The 16559-nt window shown below is 39.3% G+C and overlaps 1 protein-coding gene across 3 annotated transcripts in view; it reads right to left on the minus strand.

Moving 5' to 3' along the window:
• SRRM3 (serine/arginine repetitive matrix 3) overlaps nucleotides 1–16559 on the minus strand; it is a 191172-nt gene that overhangs the window by 40350 nt on the left and 134263 nt on the right. Inside the window, exons 5-9 of one of the 3 annotated variants that reach the window (XM_087927084.1) lie at nucleotides 13654–13788; nucleotides 10028–10108; nucleotides 4601–4630; nucleotides 2858–2926; nucleotides 376–411 (exon numbers count right to left, since the gene is read on the minus strand). In XM_087927084.1, the coding sequence (XP_087783210.1) occupies nucleotides 376–411; nucleotides 2858–2926; nucleotides 4601–4630; nucleotides 10028–10108; nucleotides 13654–13788 (351 nt within the window). The remainder of the gene's footprint in view (nucleotides 1–375; nucleotides 412–2857; nucleotides 2927–4600; nucleotides 4631–10027; nucleotides 10109–13653; nucleotides 13789–16559) is intronic. The other 2 variants (XM_087927089.1, XM_087927100.1) reach the window with 2 other exon arrangements.

Consider the following 16559-nt stretch of genomic DNA (forward strand, 5'->3'; position numbering starts at 1 on the left):
AAAGGGTCAAATAATTAAGTTTAAATTAATATTTTCTTCAAACTGCAAGTCAATTTATTGTCTATCTTACTCGCTATAAAGCAGACAGTAGCATATACTTGACCTTGGCTAAATTCAAAAACTAAACAGGATTAAAGCTGGTCAACACTTGAACAGGATACCAGCAGAGTGAAAAAGCCTCAAAGAGGAAGGCACTGGCTAATCTTCCTGGTGTTATTGCCAAGAATATATGGTTCTTCCATGTAATCACCAGGAATCAGGCTTGATTAGGGCCAGAGTTAACTTCTATGTACAAAGAAAGGAAAGGGGTGCTAGCCTTGGAATGCAAAGCAGTGAAAAACAGAAGGGGGAGAAAGCTACAGCGTTTGCCCTCACCTGTGCCTCCTCTTCTTATGAGATCCAGATCCAGACCTGACAGGCAACCAACCAGAGGAAAACCAATGGGAAGGAAAGGGAGAGGGATACATTGTTTGAAACAGAGGATTAATAGCACAACCAAATATTAACTGGAATGTTCAAAGGCTTTTTTTCTTTGACCTCACCCCCTTCCTAAGAGGTCTGTAGGGGGCGTGCATAAGCGCACCAATTGAGCCTACCATCCCCGTCCTATTGTTTTTTTATTTTTCTTATAAGTATCTATCTCATGTATTCAAAACTATATTTATTCTTATACCTGTATCTTGTAAGCAATTGACAAATCAAATAAAATCTAAATGTAAATATGACAATATTGTATGACAAAACTGGAATCCAAGGTAGAGACAGTGTAAGTGTGTTGACACTGACTCCTAATGACTGAAATTTTGACAGGAAACTTTAGTCTTCACTCAGAAGGGTGTACATTTAATTGTGTTATATAACTATTTCTCTGTGTTTGTGTGTGTAGGGGGTGAATGTGTGGGGTAAGAGAGAGAGAAAGAGAGAGGAAAGGGGGGAGGGAGGGATGGAGGGAGGAAGGAAGGAAATTGTACACACCATGGAGATTCTCAGTCATATTATCCCACAGACGCTTTTTCAAAAGGCAACTGGACTTCGCTTTTTTCCTTGAAGACACTTCATTTCTCATCCAAGAAGCTTCTGAAGAAGGTTTTGAAGAACATCTTGGATGGGAAGCAAAACATCTTCAAAAAAACTCAACAACAACCCAAAAACAAAGTCTAGTTGCCTTTTGAAAAAGCACCTTTGACAGAGTGGTCATTTGTTTCCCTAATATTACCAACCCTTCAATCTATTCCTGCTGTAAGTTAATGCATCTTCTAAAGATACTGTCCCAAACTGTTAGGGAAGGCTCCCGTCAGGAGCTTTTCAGAGTTTTTGGTATCAGTGGATCCTTTAGCTGTTGGGAGGCTAAATCAATATCTTTTTCCTTAATGGATTTGCTCCAGAATTGAGTTGCAGCATTTCTTCAAAACAGGAAGACATCATTTTTTCCAGTGAGTCCTTCATGTATACAGTATTTTTCTATACTCAACATTGTATAAAAGTTCTTGTGTATAGTTTAGTTGTGTATAAGTGTCTATGTACATTTGTATATACACACCCATATACAAGCACAGAGTCATTCTCTAAATCCCATCACATGACCAAGAAACTAAATCCAAAGTGTGAATATTAAAAAGGGAATATTTTGACAATCTGCTCTGAAACCTAAACCTTATGAGTGCCATAAAAGCATTTAAAAAAACATAAAAGTATAAAACATGTAAAGGTGCCCCTTGGCTTATGAATATACATTTAGTTGTCAAGATTCTGACCGCATTGAAAAAAGTGACTTATGACTTGTCCTTATACTTCTGACAATCGCTGTGTCCTCACAGTCACATGATTGTGATTCGGGCACTTGGCAACTGACATGCATTTATGACAGTTGCAGAATCCGTGTGTGTGTGTGTGTGTGTGTGTGTGTGTGACATGATCACAATTTGTGATATTCTCAGCCAGCTTCCAACAAGCAAAGTCAACGGAGGAAGTGGGATCATGGTAAAAAAAAAATTACCAGATGTGGTCGCATGATAACCCAATGACCACATGGCTTAGTGACTGAAGTTCCAGTCCCAATTGTGGTCATAAGTCAAGGACTACCTGTACCATAATTTGAATTGGAGTGAATTTTGGTTTTTTTAGTGCAGTCTGTGGCAGCCAAAGATCAGAAGTCCTTTTATTTTCACATTAATAAATTTCATTAGAAGGCATAAATTTTCATGATTTACAGCACAATGCGTCAGATGCAGAGTGGCTAAACTGCTGTAGTTTTTACACTGGGTTAGTGGAGAAAGCAGAAGAGAGGGCTGTTGTACAGATGCATGTTGCACATTAGACAGTCAGGTTACCAATATATTATATGATAAATTCAGGTGTTTTTTTTTAAAGTTTAAGAAGAAAGACAACAACCTTCTTTGTAAGATTTATAAAGTGCAAACAATTCTATCCATATCCAAGCCTGACAAAGTTCTTTCAAACCAAGATGAATGCTTGCTAATATGGCTAAATTGGAAATCTGTTCTCAAAAACACGCAGTTTAAATGAGACAGACTTATTTTGACTGCTTAATCCCTAATGGTATACCATCTCTTGAGTAACTCAATAAACTGATCCATTTAGCCCAGTTTCTCTATATCAACAATTTTCCTAAGTTTGGATTTTAATTTGCAGACTTCTCTAGCCAGCTGAGAAATTCTGGGAGTGGAAGTCCACACATAAAATGGCTGACATTAAAAATTCTAGGCTAGGCCAATGTTTCCTTTGCTCTCCTCAATCTTGCTTGAAGAACAAACTGTACCTGTTGGCTACGTTCCTTTTAACTGGAGATACATGAAAATGCCCTTAGCCACTCAACAAAGATAGCCAAACAGATTACCTGTCCCTCCGGTGTTTTTTTCCACTTTTCTTCTTTTTCTCCTTCCGAACTGGGGAAGAACTACCCCTACTGTAAGTAATAACAAGTATCAGATGTTAGTTAGTAAAAGGTAGGAAGGAAAAAAACACAGGCAGGGGTGGATTTACCATATAATATGTTGGTACTGTGTATCCCCAATATTCTGAGTGGGTGGAAAAGCTGTAGTTTTGGAACATTGGAAAATGGAGGGACAGTCCTATTCTCTTTCTCAGTCTGTGTCTCATACCTTGCACTCAATGCATCAGTATTGGATTTTTTGTTAGTTCTGAGCAGGATTTCTCAACCTTGGCAATTTTAAGATGTGTGGATTTCAACTCTCAGAATTCCCCAACCTCTGATTATGAAGAATAAGAAATATGTTTTATAAAGTGTTTCTTCTCTTTTAAGAATATATTTTGGTATTATACTGCCAGAATGCTCAGTCATCAAAGGAGTTACAGTTCCCAAGACAAGAAGAAGGGCACCAAATTGGAGTAGATGAATGACCACACACAAAGTGAATACACACAACCACACAACCTCATAGAAGTACACCTACATAATCCCATGCAAGGAGATTTCTTAATAAATTCCAGTTATGGGTATATCTGATATGAGCTACAAAATTCTAGATCAGTGGAGTCTAGATTGGTGGGATATCAAAAAGGCAAGATGGCAGGTGCATCACAATGAGAGTCCTACCTCTTTTGTACATGCGGATGTGCATGGAAAGCAGACAGGACTTGCATTGCAATGTACCTTCTGCCATCTTGCCTTTTTAGACATGCACATGCCACCATGGCCCTGGATATCCATTGGGTCACTGATGGCAAACCGCAACATTTTGAGTCACACATGAGTGTTCATCAATGCCCAACAACAACTATTCTTAAAAACATACAAGATTCTTGTGTATTTTTCAGAGACTATGAAAGCCTCATGAGAATGGGGTGTGGTCTTGCATAGCCTATGGATGGTCTGCAAGTCATACAAAAGAGCTGTGCTCTTATATGGGCTCCAGAGCCTCCAGAAATCATGTGAGAACAGAGCATTTTCCGCAGCTGAAGGCCTCATATGATCTGAGTATCTTGTGTAGGGCACAGGGGTCTGTTAATAGAAAGAAAACATTGCCTAAAGGTAATTGGTATATAACAGATCCTGAGATCACTGGGACCTGGGGGAAATCTCATGCACCTTGTGAAACAGCTGTGATGGTGCTAAGACTGAAGTTCAAAGGATTTGGGGGAGAGGGAAAAGGTGGGTGGGAGAAGGTTTGTTTAGAGACTCCAGTCCTAGTTCTAGCTGGATACCTAATCTGTAAGGGAAAATAACATATAACAATTCTTTTGTAATCATCTCATTATAGGCCATGCACTTCTAGGAAATGCTTTCCCCATTCAAGAGGAATAGGATTTTCACTTTCCTCTGAAAGTATACTGCCTTTTGCAAAAGATAAATGACTTCACAAATGCTGAGACAGAGTTTATAGTTATATGTAGGTATGTTTTCCACAAGGACAAGAAAATTACAAGGTACAGATGAAAGATTAGCAACTTAAACCAAAGGGCCAGATTAATCAATAAAAGAATTTTGTTTAAAAACCTCTGAAAGAGCCAGGAACAAAGAATTTTGGACAGGATTTTCATATCCAAGTTTCAGATTGCTGGGGAAAAAATGCATGACATCAAATATGTTGCCCTCCCCCACAAAATACCTGAGACTCACCTATGCTCTGATCCAGGTTTCCTTTTTTTGCTGAAGTTGCAAAACAGAAACAGACAAAGCAGATATTAAGGAAAATCTCTTCATAAAGAGAATTTGGGAAAGGGACCAGCTTCTAAAATTGGATTTATTATAAGATGGGGATTTCCCTTTCTCTCACCATCCCCAAAGGTTCTATTTATTAACTTTCTGCAAGTTCTGTCATTCTGCATGAGCTCTGAATAAACCCATGAGTATCTAAAGAATCAAGATTTCCTGAACAAGGCATTAGTTCACATTGAGATGAAAAAAATAGGCTTCAGAAGCTGTGGATCCTCTTTGAAAGAGATCCTCAGAGATGCATAAGGATTTTGCAGCATTGCTAAGTGACAAAGCATAAAACATTGACGTGCAAAGTAGTCAATCATATTTGAGTCTAATTTTTGTATGAACCCAACCAATTATTCAGTTTTCAATACAGCATGTTTTGTAAATGCTAGAAATAGGATTAAAATCATGGATTTTAGTTATCCATGGGAAAGTGCAACATATAAACATAGTCAATCTAGAAGACTTTAGTTATTTAATTATTTAATATCCTACACACTTCTCCAAGAAGCTCAAGGAATTCTAACAATTAAGGGAAAACCATTTCATGAACATTAGGAATCAGAATGTGTGTCATATCTGATATTAATGGAAGGCTTAGTGCCATCTAGTGCTGGAAGGAACAAGAAGCTACCCTGCCAAAATGTAAGGGAAACATGACACTTAAGCCTTCCTCTGGATTCATCAGAGCAGACCTATATTTCATCCAATTGAAGACCAGTCAGGTACCACTATAATTTCTTTCCTTGCCCATGGTTCAGGGTAATTTCTTTTTAAGCAAAAGTTATTTGTGGATGCACGTAATATTGCTTTTGTATGGTTAGCACTAGTAATGAGCATTTATGAGATAATTCATTAGGAAGTTGTAGTTTGAAGGATCATCATACAGCAGGTGCTATAAGTGCCTAGAAGGGACTTTAAAAATGCCTAAGAATTTAGGAACCAACGGGGAGTTACATTTTGCAAATCTTCCTGAAAAACGCTTTAATCTGCATTTGACTAGTTACTGTGTAGATTGAGACATGGCTGTCCCATTTTATATTTCTCAACCATTGGAGGAAGAGAAGATTAAGCTGTTAAAATGGTTGTTCAAATATGGGAGGGGAAAGAATGACAAATACATCATTGCTGTAAATGCTCAAGGTCTTTTTAACATCCCTGGAGAGACCTGAAGGGGGGGGGGGATTTTAATTGAAATCTGCTGATCCAGCCCTCCTCCTTCCACTTCTCCACATTTTCCTCACTTCATGCTGGGTCAATTTTTTTTCTCCGTTGTTTTTGTCCTTTTAAGCCAGTAACCCAATATAATAGAATGTGTATAGAAACCCCACTAACTCATAGTATTGCATCCTTGCTTTCCTGACCAGAATGAAAAGTGTCCATCGATTCAATCATTTCAAATTCTGAAATATTGTATTTCTGGACAGAGCCTCCCTGTGAGGATTGAGGCCAGTGGGACTAAAGGCAAAAAGTTAAGATGATGGTTGCAACTATGTAATCAAATCCATCAACTTTTTGACACCCTCTCCCCTGTAATATCCTGCTTGAGGCAATTGCTGTCACTGTTGTTCCTAAAGGCTTTCCCAATCCCTATAAAATATCTTAGTTCACCTGCTAGGCAGCCATTTTGCCTTTGTCAAAAGAGACATTCCAGGGTACTCTTGCTTTGAGTGATTATTTACTGGGCTCACCAAAATGGCTAAATAAATTTAGTTGGCTTGGCAGACACCAAACAAGCAAGTCATAGAAGAAGCAGAGTGAATAGCAGATACAGCCAGATAGTTTTATCACCCCATAGTTCCTCCTTTTAAATGCTTCTCACTAAAAAAAAATTGTTCCTCAAAACAGTTGTTCTCTAAAGAGAAGAGCACACTGAAGCAAAGAACCTGGAAGGTTGATGGGAAGAAGGAAAGGAAATGGGTGTTCCTGCTTGGCCTACATTGCCTCTTACAGCTGGCTGCAGTTCAATATCAGGCTCAAGATATTACTGACAGAGCTGGGCAGCCATTCATATTTAAAAAGATCTGTGACACAGGAGCAGGCTGGTCTTTACATTAGGTGGGAGAAATTGGAGATGTCAGCTGTGGTTGTGATATCCTCAGCATTTCATTTTGTTCTATTTCATTCTGATATATGGGGTCTCCGCCTTAATTGTATCCTGAAGATCAGGAACACTGCTGCCTAAAAATGTCCAACAATTGGGGAATTTCTTCCTGATGGCCAGCAAAACTGCTGTCTTCCGATATTTGAGGGGCTGCCACAAAGAAGAGACAGTTAACCTATTCTCCAAAACACCTGAAGGCAGGACAAGAAGCAATGGATGGAAACTAATCAAGGAGAGAACCAACCCAGAACTAAGGAAAAATTTCCTGACAATGAGAACAATTAACCAGCGTTAATTGGCTTGCCTCACAAAGTTGTGGGTGCTTCATCACTGGGGTTTTTGAAGATGAGATTGGACAACCATTTCTCTGAAATGATTTAGGGCAGGGGTGTCAAACTCATGGCCCGCAAAATGGATGCATCACACACTGGCCATGCCTACCCCCAGTTTAGTGCAATTGATACCCTTAGTATAGGGTCTGCTTGGGCAGTGGGTTGGACTGGAGGACCTCCTTGGTCCCTTTCAACTTTGTTATTCTGTTATTCTTTCTGTGATCATGTATATCCATCCAATCAAGCCCAAAGAAAGTCCAGAATGATATAGGATGTCCTGCCGTGGTACGGAGTTGGACAAAAAGAGCTTTTTTATTCTATTCTATGCATTTCCCTCATGTGTTTGCATCATGATCTAATTGAGTGAGATGCTTCACTGCAGCCTTGTTGCATCTGCCCCCCCCCTTAAGTTTTGGAACTGCCACTCCTGGAATTTTCCACTAGCAAACACATCTGGAAGTCAACAGCTGGAGGAAGGATGGAAACATTTTGGAAACAAAGATGATAGGCTGTTTGATTCTGTAGGTAATCTCTTAGTCTTCAAGCACAACTGCTCCTGTTGCCATGCCTTCCTTCTTTAATGGATGTGAATCATGTTTAGTGCAAAGAACATCATGCTCAATTGTATAGGGAGCCTCCTAAAGTCCAGCTCGCTTGCTCTCACACAAGGCGACAAGGCCAGGTAATCCTTTGACAGCAACTTTACAGAGGTCTAACCATTGTCAGATGCTACTGATGCAATAGATTTTGCTCTCTAAAGCAAGGGTGAGATGGCGTCCACCCTCCCCATTCCCTTTATTGAAGGCCATTTGACAGATAAGTGAGCCCTAATGAATTTGTATAAAATGAAATTTAGATTTATACTCTGTTTATCAGGCAGAAAGTCAAGGCTGGCAACTGAGTAGCATTCTTGCCTAAAGCTGATGGCAGCAATCTAGTTTGGGAGATAAAGGCTCTGTTTTCAATAGGCAGAACAGCTTGGGAAGCTAAAGTTCATCTAGACCAGCTCATTCCTATTGTCCCTTAGCATTTATTCCTCAGGTGATTGTTTCCCTTTGCTTCTAGGATCGACAGCCCAGCTGAGGAGAGGGAAATCAATTGCCCTTTCATGGGGCCTTTTCCAAGTCCTTCACTGCCTTCAGCCACCTACTCCAAATATATCTAATTGAAAAAACTTCATTTGGCATAGTGGGATGGGGGAGGGGATCCTTTCAGTTTTGATACAGTTTCCAAGGTAGAGGTTTCTCAAGGAGTGGAGTAGAAAAGGGAAGGATTCAAAGTCTCATTTGCTCCATCTGTGTGTGTGTGTGTGTGTGTGTGTGTGTGTGTGTGTGTGTGTGTGTTGTTAATGCTATCAGTTCTGGTTGCAGAAAACCAGATGAGCCCTTGATGTAGTAAAAAGATACAGAACACTCTAATTCTTTATTGCCATTTGATGATTATCTTGATTTATGCAACCCAGATCTGGTAACTCTATTAATGTGCATGCTCAAAACAATGGACCATTTAATATCATATCTGGCTTGCCCACAAGATGGCGACCATGAAAGTCTATTTATATTCTCTAGATATAAAGGGGTCTGTGTGTGTGTGTGTGTGTGTGTGTGTGTGTGTGTGTGTAGCCCTCTGTCTCAGCAAATTACTCTGGGCGGTTCATAATTTAAAACATATATTACAATTAAAATTAAAAAAACATTTTAAAACAAAACAGTAAAAAGCATTAAACAGTAAAAAATATTAAAATGTCTAATTCAAAATACATACAAAAACAAGGTATCTAGCCTATTAACAATACACTCAGGAGGCTGGGCCTTTGGCACATGTTGTGCTCCAGACTCGCAGGCATAGCCAGGTTTTTAGTGCGTTATGAAAGGCTAACAGGGTTGGGCCCATTCTAATCTCCAAAGGGAGGTTGTTCTACAGCGCAAGAGCCACTGCAAAAAAACCTTGTCTTTTAGTCCTTGTCAGTCGACATTCTTTGGCTGACAGGATCATGTGATGTGAGAAAGACCTGAAGAGATACTGCTTAAGGAATGGACTCTCCCTAACTTCTCAGACTGTAAAGGAGATGGCAGGAGATTTGTACTTTCAGACATGCAAGGTTTTGTTAATACAGTATAGTTTTACAATAAAGTAGAATTAGCTCATCTGGTAATCTTTCCTGCCTGGTTTACCTGGGAAGGTTGACAATAGATAAAATAATATTGAATCAGACATCAGCCAACTTTTCCAGTTAAGGAAGGAGTCTTTTGGCCAGATTCAGGCTCTAATACCTCTCTAACTTCCCTAACCCATGCTCTCAAAATGCTTTAACCTTGGCAACTATGACTTCCCAAATGTCTAGATCATCAAGAAGTTGTAGCCTATTGCATCAGGAGAGTATCGGGTCAGAAAAGGCTATCAACTCATTGATTCAGCTAGCTGAGTGGTTCTCAACTTGTGGTCCTGGATCACTGGAGGTCCTCAATGTCATCACAGGGTGTTCATGAAGGCTTGAAGAAATGTTATGATCCAAATATTGAGTTAAGTCTTGGGGGTCTATGGCCATGGAATATGGCCACACAAGAAGGAGGGGTCTGTGGTGAAGAAAAGGCGGAGAACCACTGATCAAGCCTATTATATAGCAGACTATGCTACTTGGCAGCAGTGTAAGACTATTTTTTATTCAAAATGCAAACAAGCAATAGAGGGTAATACAGAGATACAGAAAACTCTCTTTCCTGCCATCTAAGGATCATTCTGATTATTTCAGCCTAGATCTGGAAGCCCTCGGTATAGACCTAATTAGAGATGTCAAGAATCGCACTCAGAATTTTTTGCATAAATGAATAAATGAAGCAGCTCAATTGGATAATCCCAGATTCAAGTTATACACTTCCAGACATCAGTTCCATTGAAGAGACTCACCGGTTTCGCCGGTGACCTGATTTTTTTTTCTTTTTTTTCTTTGGTGGTGGAGAGGTGGAGCTACTAGACTGTCTCTTCAGCCTAAGAAAGAAGTAAATAGAAGACACTCGAGTCATTTCTTTAATGATTTCTCACAGGAGAAGAGAAGATATGTCTGAATCAGAGGTGGTATTCAGCAGGTTCTGACCAGTTCTGGAGAACTGGTAGCAGAAATTTTGAGTAGTTCGGAGAACCAGCAAATGCCACCTCTGACTGGAGATTTTACAGTATCCTTCCGCTGTCATGCCCACCAAGCCATGCCCACAGAACCGGTAGTAAAAAAATTTGAATCCCACCACTGGTCTGAATCTGAACATAAGTAGTACCACTAATGACTAAATCCTCGTCTTTACAACCACCAATTCATTTCTTGGCACGCTTATTGGTTTTATTTTCATTTGCAAATCTATCACCTTATGCGATCCTTTCCCCATACTACAACTGCAATTGCAGGGCTCAATTATGGTTGTAACTCGAGGACTAGATGGTAAGTCAATGTACGATGACTGAATCAAGACAAAAGGGAGCTCCAGCAATCCCAGAAGAGTAAAAAGAGAGTTCTTAAAAATTTTAAGAGCAAAGACAAAAATGATAATACCTGTTTTATAATAAACCTTAGATACATAATATGAAAACAGCTGCATAAGCAGAAAAGGCATTTCCTGATTTTAGAAAGATATGTTTGCAATGATTGAAAAGATGTTTTTATTTGTGAGCCATGGTGGTGCAGTGGTTAGAATGCAGTATTATAAGCTAACTCTGCCCATGGTCAAGAGTTCAATCCTGACTGGCTCAAGGTTGATTCAGCCTTCCATCCTTCCAAGGTCCGTAAAATGAGGACCTAGATTGTTGGGGGCAATATGCTGCCTCTGAAAACTGTGAGAGAGTGCTATAAAGCACTAAGGCACATTATATAAGACCAGTCTAAATAATATTGCGATTGCTATCTTTGCCACTATTATTTCAAGCCAGAGGAGATGCTTGTACATTTGAAGTCCCTCAATGATGGTATTAAGCTACATATAGGAAAGGTCTTCCCTCACAGGACTCCTTAGCATTTGTCCCCCTGCCTTCACTTATGGAATAGTCTCTCGAAAGAGGTACATATTATAATTAGTGTTAGCATTTATCGTTTCAAAGTTTCATGTATATAAAAACTTAATTTTTCATTTCTACTTCTTGTTTGCTGCTGCAAATGACGCATCAGAAGGGAAGCAAAAGATAATTGTTTAACATACACATGCCTGTAGGGTCGGGGTTGGGGATGGGGGTGTTTGTGTATCTGTGGGTGTCAGTGACAATAGCATTTTATTTATTTTTTATTAATTTTTATCAATTGCTTACAAGATAATAGGTATAAGTAAAAACATAGTTATGAATACATGGATACATATAAGAAAAATAAAAAAAAACAAAAGTAACAAATAAATAAATAAATAAAAGTGGGTCCCTTTACAGGGAGTACAGATATGATGACTTCATTTATTTCACAAAAAGGGCCTTGTGTGCCTATTTCTTCATATCACCATGAGGGATAAATCAGGAGATGACCTGAATTAAATGGAAAGCTCAGAATTGTCAGGGCCTTTTCCATACAGAATTAACTGCCGGGTAAAATTATTGGTCCTTAAAATTGCTGAATGCAGAATCCTAGAATTATACATTGGATTCGTGAAACACTCTACAGTACATCCTGAATTGGAAAGGAAAACTAAACACAAATAGTCTTCACAGCAATCTAGGCTTTTTTCACCACACCCTGCAGACATCTCTGATGAATTCATCAGTCTGCAATAATGAAAAGAAGTCCTACATAATCAATATAGAAAGTAGATGTAAACTAGGCTGTGGCTTGAAGTTATCTTTTTGGTTACATTTGTACAATTTGTTCCCCATTCAAGTTCTCTGGCATTGGCAGCCTGCCCACAAAGCATAGCAGAGATGTATAAATATTATCCCTTTTAGCTGAGTACAACATGTGGACCTGACCTGGTTAAAAATCTAGCAGCCACATTTGCATGAATCTTCGTTTGTTTCTTTTGGGTCTTTGCATATTGTGCAAACCCAGCTTGTTTAGTTCATTTATGTTCAATGTTGTATAATCAGGTTATTCATAAAGTATGGAGCCACCTGCATAGTATGTAAATTAATGTGGCCTTTGGGGGATTAATCAGCCCATTGCAGTCTAGTCCCCTGAGTGCTGGCAACTTTGACACAGATCTGACAATAAAAAAAGATTCTTTGTTTTGGCCAGGGAGGAAGATTTTTCCATCCCAGTTTAAAATAAGCAGTGGTACTTTACCAGAGAGATGCATAAAAAAAGACACATCTGGGTATTCCGTGTATGAATAGACAGTGCAGAGAAAAAGGGTAAAATATGATTGAGAATTTAGAGGGTTTTATCTTGACACATGGGACATCTATTGTGGGGGAATAAAAAAAAATCAGGATGGCAGCTATAGTGTGCAGCAAGTGTCCAAATGAAGTCAGAGACACTGACAAGAACTTGTAGTTTTATATAAATAAATATATGCTACAGCAAACAAGATAATCAGGCTAAAAGGAGCATCATGAAGTAAATCATAGAGCATACAGGGAACACAGAAGAAAAAGGTGGGAAAAGGGGAAACTCCCCCTTCACACCCACAGCAACCAATCAGAGTGCAGATTGCCTCATGCAAGAGCCATCATTCTCCAATCAATCAACTATAACGGTGTCCTGGCTCCCTGTACAACCCACTGCTCCTGCTACTAAATTTAAATATCTTAACATATAGTCATATGAAGACCATCAATGTGGCATCAATGCATATAGAAAAGGGATGAGGCATTAGCTGCCTGCCATCTTGATTTTTTTTTTTTTACATTTCCCCTCTATGGGCATTCCCAGTGCGATTTTACTTCAAATACATCCAACTCCTTTAACCTTTCATCCCAGAAAATAAATAACTGGCAAAACTGGTCACATAGAATTGCATAGAAGTCTGGCCCCGAACAAGGGCAAGGAGATAAATAAGAAATTTTATCACTTCCAAAATTACCAAAAACTTTTGTCTTCCAAAATCAAAAATCCGAAATGACAGCTGAAATCTAAGCTTTTATCTTAGCTAGAATTGTGATGTCATTGGTGGATATGGGGGCTTATCCTAAGAACAGTAGAAGAATCTGAGATTTCTCTACCAGTATTTGCTGTAATAAGATTTTCTGCATTTGTCAGGAAGTTAGTATTTCATTTCAAAATTTCACTGAAAAAAACCTCTTTTCCTAGGCATTAGAAAATTGGCCCAGCTGCTCCATCTGTTTCCTTGACTTGCTCATTTTAACATCTAAATAACCATTTGTTCATGGCATGGAATTTTTTTTGTTTTTTTTTAAATCTATTTGGAAGTTATTATTTAGCAGATGAAAATCCATAGTTCCGTTTGAAATGAACCAACAGTAAAGCTCTTATCTCTAAGATTAAGCTTCATGTAATAAAAGAGCTGTGATTAAATTTCATAGAATACTAAAATCTTGCTAGAAAATCAGTGCACCTAACTCCCAATAGAGTTTCCCTTGCAGCCGCAGCTGATATCTGTGACACTCACCTGTATTCTTGGTGACTGCTGTCATACTGGTAACAGTCAGCTGCACAGTCACACTGCAATGGGCAACCTTCTTCATACTCTGCATATTGTATGGCATATTCTTCTCCATCTACCATATGATGATTTTCTATCACTCTGTCCAAGAAAAAAAAGAGGAAAACAATCCTTCAGAGTAGTGGTGGGATTCACATTTTTTTAACTACTGGTTCTGTGAGTGTGGCTTGGTGGGCGTGGCAGGGGAAGGATACTGTAAAATCTCCCATTCTCTCCCCATCCCACTAACCTGCTTTCCAGCTCCATTCTCCTGAGCAGGGCAACCAAAGAAGACTCAGCTGATCAGCTGGGACTCAGGAGGCAGAGAATAGATGGGGGCGGGGCCAGTCAGAGGTGGGATTTGCCAGTTCTCTGAACTACCAGTTCTCCAGAACTGGTCAGAACCTGCTGAATACCACCTCTGCTTCAGAGCTTACCTTATCGTAGTATTATGGGGAAAGCCCCTTTGTGAATATGATTTTATTCATGCTTGTACCAGGATTCTTTGTGTGTTTGACTGCACATTGTAAAACAGCAGAGAAAACAACTCTCATTATTACTATAGGCCACAATCACATTTAAACTTCTTTTCTGTAATGTTTTGTTAGTATGTGTGTATCTGTGTATATATGGATGATATAGCTATACATACACGTATCCATTCTAATTATAAGGGGAAATGGAGTGACTGAGCAAAATTTCAATTTTCAGCAAATTTGCAGGGGTTAATACATTCCTAGTTCAGATTAACTCCACAAATACAGATAATCCTCAACTTACAATCACAATTGAGACCAAAATTTATGTTGCTAAGTGAGACAGTTGTTAGGTGAATTTTGCCCCATTTCTTCCCCATTTCTGTGAATCACTACAGTTAAGTTAGTAACATGGTTGTCAAGTGAACCTGGCTTCCTTATTGACTTTGCTTGTGAGAAGTTTGCAGAAGATGATCACATAATCCCAGGACAAAGACTGAATTTTGATCATGTGACTGTGGGGATGCTGCAGTGGTCATAAGCATGAAAAACAATCATAAGTGATTTTTTTCAGTGCCTTTGTAGCTTTGAATGGTCACTAAATAAACTGTTGTAAGTCGAACACTATCTGTACTTATAAGGCTGTCCGCCCCATTATTACACTTTTGTGTTGAGTGGTGTTTCTAAAATGCTTTTGAAAAGTTGCTTTAAAGTAAGTTTTTGAACAAATTATATTTCAAAATCTACTTAGGTATGTGCATGTTGTCTAAAGCAGTGGTCGCTAACCGGTGGACCGTGAGAAAATTTTGGTGGTCCACAGAGAAATGTCACCCCCAAAGCACCCCACAAAGCAATTAATCCAGGTTGTGTGGGAATACAAGCCTTGTGTTGCTTGCATTGCAAACAACTCAAGATAGTGAGGGGAGGGGGGAAAGGGAGGAGGGCGGAACTTGCCCAACTTACCCCACACGCCTCACCTGGCCACAGGGCTGCTTCTTTCTGCTTCTGCTTTGGGTTGCACGCAAGGAAAGCGGCAAAAGTCTTTCTTTCCCCCAAACTCCAACAGGAATGAGTCTTTGGAACCCTGCAAGCCATCCTGCTCCAAGAGGCTGTGCCATTCTAGTGGAGTTTTGGGGAGAGAAAGAAAGACTTCTGCTGCTTCTGCTGCTTTCCTTGCATGAAGCCCAAAGTCTCTCTCTCTCTCCCCCTGAGAATGGAGCTGGAAATGGTATCCTGCGATCCCAAATAAAGAATGATCGATCAGTAGGAAAATGGGGTGGGGGATTTTCCTGCATAATTTTGGGGATATTCCCAGGGTCTCTGCTGCTTCTGCTTTTTCTGCAAAGACCCTGGGAAAAGCCCCCAAAAAGTCTGCAGGAAAATCCCCCATCCCGTTTTCCTACCGATCAATTGTTCTTTATTTGGGATCGCAGGTAATGTGTCTCTCTCTCTCTCTTTCCCCCTGAGAACGGAGCTGAAAAGCAGGTTAGGAATGTGGCTGCCATGGAGGGGGTGGGGGTATGAGGGACATGTGTGTATGTGTGTGTGTGTGTGAGAGAGAGAGAGATAAAGAGAGAGAGAGAGAGAGAGAGAGAACATTACTGCCAGCCCTCCGAGATTAGATCAGATCCCCCCCCTCTCTCTCCCCCTCCCTCCCTCTCTCTCCCTCCAATGTCAGTAAGCCACCTCAAAATTCATATTAGTGGTTCGCGGGATTTAAAATTATGAGTTTGGTGGTCCCTGAGATCCAAAAGGTTGGCGACCCCTGGTCTAAAGATATGTTTTAAAACACAGATAGTTCTCGAGTTACAACCACAATTGAGCTCAACATTTCTGTTTTTAACTGAGATATAATAACAACATTTCTGTTGTTAAGTGAATCTGGCTTCCCCATTGACTTTGCTTGTCAGAATATATGAACTAGTTGCCAAGCAATTGAATTTGAATTTTGATCACATGATCATAGGATGCTACAAAGGTTGTAACTGTGAAAAATTGTTGTTAGTCACTTTTTTCAGTAATGTTGTAATTTTGAATGATCACTAAACAATTTTCTATGTCAAGGATTATCTGTATTTTAATGCATCTGAGTATTATATCATAAAATATGGGGAAAGGCTTCACCCAAAGGATAATTCTAATGTCAACTCACATTGAAATTTATAAAATTTAAAAATGCACAAATATTAAATTGAGCAATTTTTACATAAAAAGTGTAGGAATATATATCTAATAATATTACCACTACTTTGGAACAATCAGCTTGAATAATCTCTTTTGTGTCCCAATTGAAGTTTGCCTTAATGAAAGTGATATTTGTTGTATTTAGCATATGCAGTTTCTGCAGAACTCTGCCAAATAGAATGGTCAGCCATAAAAATCCCCCATCAATTTTTA

The sequence above is a fragment of the Pseudonaja textilis genome, chromosome 1 (assembly GCF_049901715.1).
Source record: "Pseudonaja textilis isolate UNSWEBS1 chromosome 1, rPseTex1.2, whole genome shotgun sequence".
Taxonomy (NCBI): domain Eukaryota; kingdom Metazoa; phylum Chordata; class Lepidosauria; order Squamata; family Elapidae; genus Pseudonaja; species Pseudonaja textilis.